Genomic DNA, 14,441 nt, shown 5'->3' with positions numbered 1-14,441 from the left:
GTATGAAAAAAAAAAATATTTTTTTCAAGATTACATTGTTTACCCTCTTGGTTTAGTGACCCTCTAGGCCTGTGGTCTGAAGAAGCTGTTTCAATCTAATTAAATATTCCTTTTAAGACAAATTCAATATTAGTATTCTTTATATACTATAATTGAAATCATAATAGGTTTCACATCCAAAGCAAATTTCATGTATTTGGTTTATATGCACAGTATGAAAGTACTTTAAGGTGTAGAGTAAGGTAATCCAAGTACAAAGGAAAATTCTAACAGACTATCTAAATAAAATTTTGAATTTTGTAGAAAGAAAAGTATGTGGGTGACCGAAGCCTGGAGGATATGAAGAGTTTTGTTGTAGGACAACTTGGTAATGAAGCTAGCATTCAGAAGGAAGCAGAAGATGAGCCACAGCCTCCCGTACTAATTCTTACTTCGGAAAACTTTCAGAATGCTATTGACAAAGCATACACACTGGTGAAATTCTTTGCCCCATGGTATGTTCTCTTCTATTTTTTCTTCACAGAACCAAGACTAGATGTAGATACTGGAATATTTTGTTTTCTTATTAATACAAATATAGAATATTGTTTTTTTATGGAATTTATTTCAGGAAATGTATATGTTTTGCTCTGAATTTCACGCGCTGTACTTTAATTCGTTTTAATTGGTGAATTATCTTGTTTGCCTTTTATTATGCTTTCATTAAGGGATATAGACTTATGTTGAATTTGTTCTTTAAAACATAGGTCTGGAATGTCCTAATAGTACCTTAATTTATAATGCTGTTAGATCCTTTATCAATGAGAACTTATCAATGTGGAATTTTATGGTGGGTTTACAATTCGTGTGGAAATTGCCTCATGATGATTTATTAAGTTATTTTCTCAATCTCTTCTGACAACCAAACCAGTAGGTGAATTACAAGCATTCTTGTCAATGTTGGTCTTTTGATATTTTTAAATCCCTCATCGTTGAAGCTTGCAGAGAATTCAGGACAGGCCTACTGTTAGCGAAAGTTAAAGCTCATAATATTAGAGGAATACCCGTATTCCTGTGTCTTATCAGACATTTATCTTTAGAGAATGGTCTCTTTTGCACAATTGTGTAGCCCGTCTGATTTTGCCTGGCATTATTAGAAGAATGTGGAATTGGCATTTGGTGATTCTTGGTCCCAGGGTCCATTGTGTTGACTTGGTGTATAAATTATTACATCTATTGCATAGATATGAATTATGATTTCAAGAATTTAATTACTTTGGCTTTTAGGCCGGTTTTCCTAAAATTCAAAGTTTTGTACTTTTTTCAATTGGGTAAAGTTCCTTGATTTGGATACTTAGATATTTAGATCTGACCATATGGTACCCCAAATATGTTAGTGTTGTGGTAATCATATATTTTTGTATAGGTTTGATCATTATAAATCCTTGATGGGAAAGGAATAATTGGCTATAACAAATGAAATCCTACTTATCCAGCTAAGGTGTGTTAGGGATATTGGGCTTTTAGAATAGGTTTAAAATCTCTTCTATTAGGGGAAGAAATGGAAAATAAACTTTGAAAACTTTAAAATCTTTCTTTTTGATGGTGAAAGCACGAGTACGATGATTGTTGAATTTTGCTTGAATGTCCTATGCTAAGAAGTAAGGAAACGTGAATTTTGGTGGATTTTTCTAAGCCAGAAGTAAATTATGCTGAAAATAATTTAGTTTACTTGTTTTGAATGAAATTGAAAATAAGTGTCACAAGAAAACAGTAGAAAGGAAAACTTTGTAAGGTTGTCAGTTGAAGTAAAGAAAGTCACAGAACCCAAGTAATCTAAAAATTAACAGTTTACCTATAGAATATTTGTAAAGAAATATCCTTACAAGTGTTACTAGGTTACTTTAGAAGGTGAGGAAATCATGTGAGCTCTTCTTAATGTTGGACTGAATTACCATCCATAGAAAAGAAAAAGAACCTTGTTGAAGAAAGATGCAGGGACAAGAGATTACAGGATCATTGTACCAACAAATTGTCCTGAATTCCTGGATTCTTTCAAGTGAGTGATTCAGAAGAGAATTGTTCCAATTAAGAGAGCAATGCATTGTCTAATTCCCATATTTAAACTACGTCCATGACTACACTTTTTCTCTGTATAGATGTATAAATAATGAAGTGCATATTTAACCACATATTGTGCAGATGGGTCTGTGTAGTAACAGTTGAACAGATTGAAGTGAAAAATATTTGCTTACTCAGAAAAGGTATCAAAGTGCTGTATGTATGGTGATAGGCTTAATGAGAATGTGGGTTGCTGATTGGGTTATTTATGAAAAGAAAAGGGTTTGTTGCTAGAAGTAATCAAGCATCTGGTGTGGGCGGAAGGAAGTTCAAACATTATATCGTCCGTCCCACTGCATGTTCTCTATCTCTAGACTATGGTACTGAATTGCATGGATTCTTAACTTTAGCTATAGAATCTACAGCTTAAGTTATTTTACTTGGTAATGGAAAACTGTTGCATATTGCAGATCTTGGAAATTCTAGACATGCTTGTTTAGTTTTTATTTTGCCTAATTACGATGGAATTTTGAAAACAGACTTGCACAACATTGTTCGCTAGAATGGGAGACTCCAGTCATATATACAAAAAGTTTGAAATTGAACGCATTTGTTTATGCTTTTTTATAGTAGGATACCATTGTAAAGCAAACATGAAAGTTGTTTATTTTAGAATAGGATGGCATCGTGAAGATAAGCTTAAGAAAAATTGATCGTAACGGATCAACTGAAATGAATTGCATATAGCATAATTTTAAAAATTTCATGAAAGCATTTAATAATTTATCTTGGTTCCCCCTACCATACTAAAAAGTTTTCAGTGACATACTTCTCAGTTGGCTTTCATAATGGTTCACTAAATTATCAAGTGTTCCTAAACAAAATACAAACCTTACATTCTTTACATAGGAGAAGTAAGCAGCTCAAGCTGGCATGCGGCTGTAAAACTTTTATTGAGGTGTCAATAACTGTTCTGGTTGTTACCAATGGTACTGGGGGGGAAGCACCCCCCACTCACTCATACCTTCTTCACTTTGATGTCATCTGTGGCTGAAGTCGTCTTCCATGTTCTTTGGATTTAGCAAAAATTAAAACTTTTCCTATTTTCTTTCAGTCCTACAGTTGCTATCTGGAACCTCTTCCAATTTTCGTGATTGTCCTTGGCCTTTGTTGGCGCGCCGTGTCTGTCAAAGCGCCCGCTACTGTTGATTTGATGTCTTCTTCCATAGGGCATATACGAGCACCCCAACTGCTCCTGAAGATCAGCTGATAGGGCCCCATAGAAGGGTTCTGGCCCGCTATCTCAAATGGCGAGTTTCAATGCTGTTGCTCCTGTGACGGGAAACTGAACATATTGTCAATTGTGGCATACCATCTTAGTTTACCACAGGAACATTGCTGTGTTGTCCTTTCGGGGACGAGTGTGTTTCCTCACGAATGGTGCCTTCCTCGAGCGTTGGCTGTTCCAGCCTGCTTGCCCCGGCGGAAGCGCGCTAAGGTTTCTTCCCTGCTGGTCCTCTGTGGGTGAGTGGTTCACACCGCCCCTCCTAGCTTTTACTATTCTCGACATTACCGTCAGGATTTTTTTCTTAATTTTCCCAAGGACATCCATTCGTCCTATATCTTCTTTTGTTATGCTTTTTTAACTGCCTTTTCAAATTTTTTCCTTTCCTCTTCCTCTGAGATGTCTACTTCTTGCTTCTCGTGTGTCTTCATTTTCCTCTCATTCTTTTTCTTATTTCATCATTGTTTACATCTATTTTTGGTAGCTGTGGCACTCGGTCTTTTGCTCATTAATACCCTTATTTTCAATCCTCTTCACCCCACAGTAAGGCCACCAATTTTTCACTAGGTAGCAAATCAGACGACTTTTGTATCGTAACGAGGATTTAATGTCTTAAGTTAATTTTCACAGGAACATGAGCTGAAATCTTCAAAGTGAATGAATGAATCTCTTTAATGATATAATCAGTGGAACTCTAAATCTCTTTAATTACATAATATAAATGTGTCTTGCTGACTTTTAAATTACTGGAACAGTTTACTGTAAAAGCTCATAATTGTACATAACATCGAACCGCTTCAAATTTGAGGAGAACAGACTTAGAAGGGAAACGGTTAAGGTACATCACAAATTAGTAGATATTGGGCGTCTAGTTGAGTATGGACGCTAGCCATGGCTGAGATAAGCCTACCATGGCAGATGGGCTTACCATGGATTGCCCACTCACGACGTGAGCTTGACCTGAACTAACTACTCTTGGCTTCCCAGCTGTTCTTTTTGCTCTTGTCTTGCCTCTGGGCAGCGGTGGCAGGTGATGCAACCGCATCCAGCCAGTTCTCACCTCCTTTACATCCCCTCTCCCTAGTGTACCCGTTGACGTGAAAACACTACCCAGCAACGTGGAGATGAGGTCATAGGTCGACAACCGCAGCCCTACATCCTGCGACTACAGTAATGCCTCACAGCACAAAATTAGTTCGTTCTGGAGTGACTTTACCTTCGTGAAAATTTCGTTTTCCAAGTCAGTTTACATGTGAATCGCCTAATTCGTTCCAAACCCTACAAAAACGCCACATTAAATTTTGTAATAAAGCTACAGTATAAACACAATGATACTGTACAGCCTAATACATTTCAACCATTCAATATTCCTAAACTAAATGTTAATACCTGTAAATTAAGTAGTTTTTAGAACATAATGCAATAATAAATGGAAAATAATACAGTACATGCAGTAAAATACTGTACATGTACAAAATATGCAGTACCATATGTACTGTACTATTATAGTTACCCTTAATGACTGTTTTCGTCAGTAAGTTTTAATGGTTGACTATTTTATTCTCGGCCTGGCTGCAAGTCGATTTTCTTATCATGAAACATTTTTCGCATTGTGATTCAGAAAAATCTTCGCATGTCATTTCGCAGCGTGAAAATTCAAAAGCAGATTCTTTCGTGAAGAGAGGTATCGTTGTATGTTAACCCAGTTAACGGCTATTTAGAATTTGTCTAAACCCCCATTAATGTTTTTACTTTATTACCCCTATATTGTGACACTACTAGCTCATCATAGGTTTATTTGAGATGGGTATATACTGTAACTGGTACATTTATTACCCTTATGAATATGTGTATAGAGAGACTTAAATATTACAATGGGTTATATGTATTCTGTGAAGAATTAAGTTTAAAATAATAACAAATGCTGTTACACATGCTATGCCTTTCTTCCCTTACCCTTATTATATGTGCAGCACTAATATGCCAGTTGTAAACGATAAATGAAAAGTTGAATCATATAAATAAAACTACCTATTAACTTGTTTTTAAGGTAAGGGGTAAGATCTGAGGTAGATTTTTCCTTAAAGTATCCAGAGACGGCTATTTTCAAGACTATGCACTACATTATATACTTCTCAATTCCCCCTTTTCGTTGTGGATGAGAGTTTTTAAATGATTATCACTATTGCTACAAATGGCTGCTATTTTCAGTTTATTTTAGTCTTGAGTATTCAATGCCTACATTTTTTTGACTTGTATAATATTCAATGTACTTTAATGCCCTCTTTTGAGTCCATCGTTACAACTAATAAATGAAAAATTTTATGTGCTGTGTTTATAAGCTAATGTACTCTTGGCTGTTTATAGGTAACAATCTATGAAGTGTTCTTGACATACTTTCCTTTGCAGTTAATTATAGTGTTTTCTTTGAGCAGATAGGCTAGGCTTATTGTTTATAGAGAGAATGATGACAGTACTGCTACTACAGCCTTTATCTTTACAGGAGGTTAGATATTATTTTTTGTTATATTAGGAATTTAGCACAATTAACTCCATTTGGAGTAGCTGAGAGATCCATGTAGTTATGGATTCAGAGTAATGTTTCAGGCCTAACCTTTATGTAAATCCTCGAATGGTAATTTCTGGTTCTAATGCACTTTTATTGAAGGTTCTGGTGGTACATGGTATCTCCCAGGCTCGAGATCCTCTTGCAAAACCTCAATTTCTTTATTTACTTGGCCCTTCTACAGCATAACTATTATACTTCCACATTTCAAGCTGCTCTTTTAGACACCTAAAATTTGTGAGGCTGAAAACAGATGGTAGCATGGATACTTACATGTCTACTTGCAATAAAATAAATGCCTCTGAGCCTCTTTATCCATATGTGCCAAACTATTAGTCTAGATATTTTATTACGGCAGTGTAAAGTAAGCACTCTTTAATTCTAATACTATACTGTTTTGTGGTTAGCATGACAAATCTTATTCCCTTGAACTAACTGTTTTCCTTTTGTATAAAATTCCCTAGATCCGTTCGATTGCATCTTGTTTGAATGGCTGTGCGTGTTGTTTTCTTACAAGTTGGGTGACTAGCTCATTTCATGCTTTTCTGCTATGGGGTGAATCTAAGGTTTAGTACCTCACTTGCTTGAACAACAACAACTCTTTGCGATCTATTATTTGAAAATTCATTAATGAATCTAGGAAACAACCCACCCACTCCCAACTGTTTTGAGATTGAAAACAAGGGCTTCATGATTAACATGGTCATAAGCAACTCTAAAATCAAGGCCAATCATACAAACTTCCTGACCACAATGAAGGGATTTATGTACAGCAGTGGAGATTGTAAGAAGGGCATCACATGCTTCAAGGCCTTTACGAAAACCAAATTGTAAACCTATTAAGACATTTTGCCAAAAGACATTTAAAAACTTTAGATGATATGGGAGTTATGGAAATTGGGCGGTAATCAGTTGGACTTGAGCTATTACAAACACATTTACAAAGTGAGGTAACATTAGCAATTCTGCAACTAGTGCCAAAAGCTCTTCTTCTTGCTAACTTGCACCAAATAACAGATAACTTTGGAGCTAAGAAATCTGTAGTTTATAAAAAACAGGAAAAACCCCATTTGCATTTACACATCCATAAGCATCAAGGTCAAGCAAGAGTCCTTTAATTTTACGAGATCGAAAAGCTAAATGAGTTAGTTTAGCCTTAGGAAAACAGGAAGTTCGAGTTTCTCATTATTCTACCTTCTGTCAAACACATCAGCCAAAAGGGTTGCCTTTTCCTTTGAACGGTGAGTGACAGAGCCATCTGGTTTAAGTAAAGGAGAAACTGTTGCATCTACACCAAAGAGTGCAGATTTAAGGGTAGTCCACCACTTCTGGGTAAAATCCAGAAAATAAGAATTAAGAAATTGTCATATAGAGATGGTATTCAGTAATATGAAATGATTGTCTACATCACAACAGTGAAAAATCCTGGGTTAGAGTATTGACCGTAGCAACCGTTTAATGTATCTAACTTCACAAATTTACAGCGTTATTTTAAAACCCACATATGGTATGTAAAAAAATTATTATTTTCTGTTGATGATCATTAACTGTTCCTGCCTTGTATGGCACTTAATTTTTTAGTGCTGTATACAGGGTACGTTATTGATAAATCCTTTTGTCTTTTGCTGGTTGAGGTCGAGAAGTTCATGCGTCGGGAATATTAGCAACTCTGCCTACAGGTGAAATTCATCAAAATACTGTACTGAAATTAAATTCAAGCTCAGTATTGAAATAACTGATTTTATTAAAGTACCTAGGTTTGTCTAAATAAGGTATTTTGACGAAGGAAAAATCTATTTCTGGGCTCGACCTGTGTCGCTCCGTGAAATGCTCCTCCAGCACCATTTCTAAGGCATAGTTATTGCTGAATATAGCAGAGAAAAAGAGATGCATGGAATGCCAGGAATAAACCTAGCTCGCTCACTCCTTGAGTGTTGGTATAGAAAACTGGGGCGTGATTGAACCACGACCATAGATCCCTCACCAATTAGACCTCTCCTTCATCAACATAACCCCTCTCTACCCCTACATCTCCCCACTCCCCATCCTCATTCCTCCTCAGCACTTGCGATATCGTACAGTATAGGAGATTAAAATTTATATTATTCCCCTGTGTGACAGAATTTGGAAGGGTGTGTGAGAGAAGGAAGTCGAGAGTTAATGTGGGTAAGAGTAAGGTTATGAGATGTACGAGAAGGGAAGGTGGTGCAAGGTTGAATGTCATGTTGAATGGAGAGTTACTTGAGGAGGTGGATCAGTTTAAGTACTCGGGGTCTGTTGTTGCAGCAAATGGTGGAGTGGAAGCAGATGTACGTCAGATAGTCAATGAAGGTTGCAAAGTGTTGGGGGCAGTTAAGGGAGTAGTAAAAAATAGAGGGTTGGGCATGAATGTAAAGAGAGTTCTATATGAGAAAGTGATTGTACCAACTGTGATATATGGATTGGAGTTGTGGGGAATGAAAGTGATGGAGAGACAGAAATTGAATGTGTTTGAGATGAAGTGTCTGAGGAGTATGGCTGGTGTATCTCGAGTAGATAGGGTTAGGAACGAAGTGGTGAGGGTGAGAACGGGTGTATGAAATGAGTTAGCGGCTAGAGTGGATATGAATGTGTTGAGGTGGTTGGCAATGTTGAGAGAATGGAAAATGGCTGTCTGCTAAAGAAGGTGATGAATGCAAGAGTTGATGGGAGAAGTACAAGAGGAAGGCCAAGGTTTGGGTGGATGGATGGTGTGAAGAAAGCTCTGGGGGATAGGAGGATAGATGTGAGAGAGGCAAGAGAGCGTGCTAGAAATAGGAATGAATGGCGAGCGATTGTGACGCAGTTCCGGTAGGCCCTGCTGCTTCCTCCGGTGCCTTAGATGACCGCGGAGGTAGCAGCAGTATGAAGCTTCATCTGTGGTGGAAATGTGGGAGGTTGGGCTGTGCCACCCTAGCAGTACCAGCTGAACTCGGCTGAGTCCCTGGTTAGGCTGGAGGAACGTAGAGAGTAGAGGTCCCCCTTTTTTTTTTTTTTTTTTTTTTTGTCGGCTATCCCCCAAAATTGGGGGAAGTGCTTTTGGTGTATGTATGTATGTATGTGTGGGCCTCAGCACCTGGTTTATCTCAAACTGTTCTATGGAATCCTGGATTATTCAACATTCTCTCCCTAATACTGATTGTAATTTCTATAGGATTTTTCCATTGTACATTTTTATTATTTCAGCTATCTTTGGCATTTTGATCTTCCCAGATTCTTATCCACCACATGGTACTAGTTTATTCTAAGATTATCTGAATTCTGTGCTATTTCTTTATAATAGTTCATACTTCTAAATTTATATTTTTATAACTAGGCTGCATCCATTTAAGGGGCCCTAAGGCTTGTAGCATTTTGCTTTTTGTAACAAAGATGGTTGCATCTTGACTTATGGATGTTGTTTGAATGATTATAGGCACCTAAGGATCAGGATCATACAGTATATGTGTAGCAAGATACCATTACTACTGTTTAGGAGACATTTCAAACCACATATTGGGTTACATCTTGTATGTGATTGTTAAATGTGTTTCAAAGATGTAATTTGATCTAAATAGGGTGTAATTCAGTGATTGACTGTAGTGGGTGTATGTACTGTTCTTGGGTTGTTATTGAATTATTGGTCTTAATAAAAGAGTGTATAGAACAAGCTGAAGATCATTTACAGGACTAGCAAGTTTCCATGGAATATAACGGTATGTCCACAAAAAATGTCCTAGATAAAAGCCTAGATGTAAACAGAAAATCCACTCTAAAAGTTTTGTTTTATTCCTGTAAAATTTTTCTTATTTTTTCCCCAGGTGTGGTCATTGTAAACGCATGGCACCAACGTACGATGAATTGGGTAGAAAGTTTGTGTCATATGACATGGTCAAGATTGCAAAAGTTGACTGTACCCAAGAAATCAACAGAGGGCTGTGCAGTGAACAAAGTGTGAGTACATTTATATAATTTACTTCATGTTTTTCCTCTTTTATTATGTTATTTATAAGAAACTCCAAGCTGTTTAAAGAAAAATTGAAGGGATCTCTCTCTCTCTCTCTCTCTCTCTCTCTCTCTCTCTCTCTCTCTCTCTCTCTCTCTCTCTCTCTCTCTCTCCCTCTCTCTCTCTCTCTCTCTCTCTCTCTCTCCCCTCTCTCTCTCTCTCTCTCTCTCTCTCTCTCTCTCTCTCTCTCTCTCTCTCTCTCTCTCTCTCTCTCTCTCTCTCTCATATTTAGCCATGAAAAGTTGTTGCAAGTGTCAGAAAATAAATCGGTTCCTTTAATGTCTTAATCTCTGGAGTATTTAGAGCTAGAACTCTCCTTATTCAGATGGTTATCAATATCCGAGTCCTCTTCTGGTAATTATTCTATTTCTCCTGAAGAAATAGGCCTCCTCTTTAAGTAGCTTATGGTAAAGAAAATGCATAAGGTTGAATTATTACGAAAAATGTTTGAAAAGTACTATAAAAGTCTGAGCCTTTGAGTGTCGAGCACCCAACTAAGAAATCTTTTTAGGCAGCCTAGTACTTGCCATTTACTACATATGCATGCTGAGTGTGATGCCGATTCATATAATAATACTTTCTATACTAATAAATGTATTGTTTTGCAAAAGATGTTTTTGGTGACCGAAGTTGTAAAACTGTAAGGATAAAATTAATTCTTATTTTTATTTTACTTAAACACAATTACAGTATATTATTATACTGAATATGTAATTTGTGAAGTCAATCCTTTCAAAATACAATATAAGTAGTAAAAATCATATGACAATTGAAATACAAGCAAAACAGATGTTTTTTGTTTGGTTGATATTGTGGCTATATCTTTTGATTTTTGAACCCATTGAAGTAGAACATGGGATGAATAATATTACTGGGTTACTGTAGAGTCTGACGTATTCCCTACAGAAGACAATACCGACGTATCAGGAATTGCGTCATTCTAAAAGATGGCTATGTAGAAGTAAATACGAAAATGGTTAGTGATCGTTGTATAAAATATATACTGTACACATAACTAATCTTAGATTATACATATTTTACAGTACAGAATGACAGTAATGTTGTTTATTGTAAGAACAATAAACAACACACAGGATTTGCAATGCTTGCTTAGAATGCATGCTTAGAAAGACTGAGATGATGATGAGAACAGAGTATGCACTGGAACATGACATATCATTGGGAGAAGAAAGGATTAATAAGGTAGAATCATTTAAGTATATAGGAACATAATTTCCAATACAGGGTCTTTAGAATTAGAGTTTAGTGAAAGATTGAAAAGAGCAGACAATGGCTACGTTAAGTAAAATTTTGAAATCAAAACGCCTAAAGTTATATATAAAAATCAGACTGTATATCAGTTCAGTGAGATTGGTGTTACTCTATGGACATGAGTCATGGTATGACAATGAAACAATCTCCAATAGATTTACTAGATTTGAGAACAAAGCCCTCAGAAGGATATTTGGAGTTTAATGGCAGGACAAGATTAGAAATGAAACTAAGAGATTACTTGAGTGCCATATGTGGATGAGATCATGATAAGGGGTAGATGGATATGGTTTGGGTATGCTCTTCGCATTCCTCAAGAGAGATTAGTTCACCAAACGTTCAGCAATACTTCTCCGTTCATCATGTACTTCGCGCTTCATAGTTCTCAGCCATGTTGGTCTGGATCTTCCAACTCTTCTAGTGCCTTGTGGAGCCCAGCTGAACTTTTGGTGATCTAATCTCTCATCAGCACCAGCTGTAATTAGTCCACTACAGGACAAAGGCCTCAGACATGTCCTTTCACCCCCATCTGTTTATGGTCTTTCTATGCCAATTTATACCAGCAAATTATCTTAGTTTGTCAACCCTTCGTGGTCTCCCGACGGCCCGGCACTTTGATTTAGTGAGAGAGCTCACACAATGCGTCGAAGGGATGGGCGACGGTGGCGCGGAGGTTTTTTCCCACCCGGTAGGTTTAACCTTGCCATTAAAACCAGCTCTGAGCATCCAGACTAGGACCGGACCACTATTAATTCGCCTACATTTTCATATTTCTTTTTTCTCTCTTTGTCAACCCTTTTATCCAAACTCTCAACATTCAATCTCTTGTCTTAAACATGAAAAAAAAAAAATCAGATATTTAGATAATATTGCTATTTATAACTAGCCCGTACACATATAGACATTAGGGAGCTAACAGCTACCTCATGCGTCAAGAGCAGAAGCTTTGGAACCTCTATAAATCACGCTAGGAACTCGCTCACAGGTTTTGAGAGACTGGGACGGAGGAATCCCAGGGTGAGTAGGAACGCAATAATGGAATAGTACTATTAGTGCCCCACAAAGCATATTCCTTACGTGTAATAGCTGACTACTCCCTGTGACCGACCCCTAGCGAATTAGGCTCAACCGCTCATAAGGTTGACATAGCTTTTGTGCCTTGTTGGAATCTTGGCCAACTAAAAAACCCAGTTGCTGTTTCTTGGTAATACTCAGTAGTACCTAAGAGTCTGGCTGCTCTTGGATGGCTGGAAATCCCAGTAATCGCTAGCCTTCCGCTGTCAATGTTGGCAAGAAAACAGGCTTCTGTCTTGTGCTGCTCAGTTGAGAGCTGCGGCATGTTAGAGACAGCCCAACTTTGAGGAGACTTAACTGTTGGTGTGGGAGCACTTATGGGAGGTCAGAGACCGAAAAGATGGAAAGTCGCCCAGGGTTAATCAGATGCAGCAGCAGGTGGGTAACTATCATCCACCCCCCCCTTTTTACATGTGGTCACAAAGCTAATAATTATAGAAGTTATTAGCTGAGATTTCCAAACAGATGCTCATTGAACAATATCACAGAAATTAAAAGTGTCTGAGAAACTGAAGTTAAAGCACAAAAAAGCAAATGAGAGAAACTAATGGTGCACAGACTTCAAAGGGGTGTGCTGCAAACCTGCATTGTAATAGTGTGTGCCTGTTCTGTCAGCAGGAATAGGAAATAGAAAATTTGAAAAATGGAAATCAAGAACTAAGAAAATAATTGATAGAGATCATGTCCAATTTTCAACAGTTAAAAATAAGGAATAAACAAGTCATAGATGAGGTGGTCAAAAATGGGATTAGTATAAAAAAAATACAAAATAGATAAAATCGGGGACAAAACCTAGAGAAGAAATAACCAACAAAAACAGTGAGTTCATGAAACCCACTAGAAGAAGGGTAGCTAAGGCCAAAAAGACTCAACAACAGCCTAGAAATGTAACTATCACCAAAAACAGATTCAAACCCCTAGTAGAAGAAGAGGAAGATGAGAAGTTGTTAATTGGAGAGACTATGGAGAAGGACCAAGGATAACACTTCAGCCTCAAAAAGAGGAGAAAGGTCAGTTCATATCCAGGAGCTAATGCACAGAAGATAGAAGTGGTCAGTAAAACTATAACAGACAAGACCGCCGTTATAATTGTTCAGGCAACTGAAAATTACCCATTCTTAAGACAGGATTCTGCTGGCCAAACAGAACCTTTGGTTAAACAGCTAGAAAAAAAAAAAAAAAAACTGTTGAAACGGCTAGAAACAAGACCAAAAATACTATAGTTATAGGTATTTTCCCAAGACTTTGTCAGTCACTTCACCCTAGTAAGGCCATATGGATAAACGAAAGACTTAAGTCTACATGCCAGAAAAAGGAAGGTAAATTAACAGATTTTGGGACACTTTCTATGGCAAGAGAAAATTTTACAAGAGAGACAGAATACCCTTTAATGAAGAAGGCAAGACAGTATACGGAAACCAACTTAATCTCAAGCCTGTACAATTACTTAAACATAGTAAATCAAGAAAAAACTAGACCCTTAGAAAATCCTCCAACAACAAATAGAGAAAATTTGGTAGAAAACTTGGATAATGCAGATAAATATAAAACTAGAACACTAGTAAATCAGGGAATTAGTAAAGCCACAGAGGAAGATATAAAAGATAGAAATTTTCCTCAGAGAGACACAATTCAATGCTCAGTCAGTTAAAAACAAAATACAGTAGAAAACTTCAGGGCAATGATCACTCACTAGTGAGGAACTAGATTTCATAGTCATTACTGAGACCTGGATTAAAAAAAAAAACAAAGGACTTTATTGGAGACTACGAAATCCCAGGTTTCAAGCTTTTTAAGAAGGATCAACTTATGTAAAAAGTTTTATGGGTAATTCTCTATGTTGAAAATCACTTAAACCCCATAGAACTTAGATTAGAAACCGAATATGAAGTGACAGGTGCAAATATCAACACAAAGGAAAAAAAAACATGTCCATACTAGTAATATAAGATGTTTGATGTCGGCTACCCCCCAAAATTGGGGGAAGTGCCTTGGTATATGTATGTATGTATGTACTAGTAATATACAGACTACCACATCAAACACAAGAACAGGACAAAGAGCTGTATAGACAACTTGGACAAGTAGTTAAAAATAAGCTAGCTGTCCTAATGGCAGACTTCAATGCAGCAGTAAACTAGGACACTATGAATTTTACATCATACACAGAGGGACATTGGCTACTATAATTTGTCAGCAAT

General features: G+C 37.0%; 1 protein-coding gene across 1 annotated transcript in view; it reads left to right on the top strand.

Moving 5' to 3' along the window:
- prtp (pretaporter) overlaps positions 1–14,441 on the top strand; it is a 107,609-nt gene that overhangs the window by 82,840 nt on the left and 10,328 nt on the right. Inside the window, exons 6-7 of the mRNA XM_068369678.1 lie at positions 304–494; positions 9,710–9,842. Coding sequence (XP_068225779.1) covers positions 304–494; positions 9,710–9,842 — 324 coding nt within the window. The remainder of the gene's footprint in view (positions 1–303; positions 495–9,709; positions 9,843–14,441) is intronic.

Source organism: Palaemon carinicauda, unplaced genomic scaffold (genome assembly GCF_036898095.1).
Source record: "Palaemon carinicauda isolate YSFRI2023 unplaced genomic scaffold, ASM3689809v2 scaffold8, whole genome shotgun sequence".
In the NCBI taxonomy this organism is placed as follows: Eukaryota; Metazoa; Arthropoda; class Malacostraca; order Decapoda; family Palaemonidae; genus Palaemon; species Palaemon carinicauda.
This window is presented reverse-complemented; position numbering and strand designations above follow the sequence as displayed.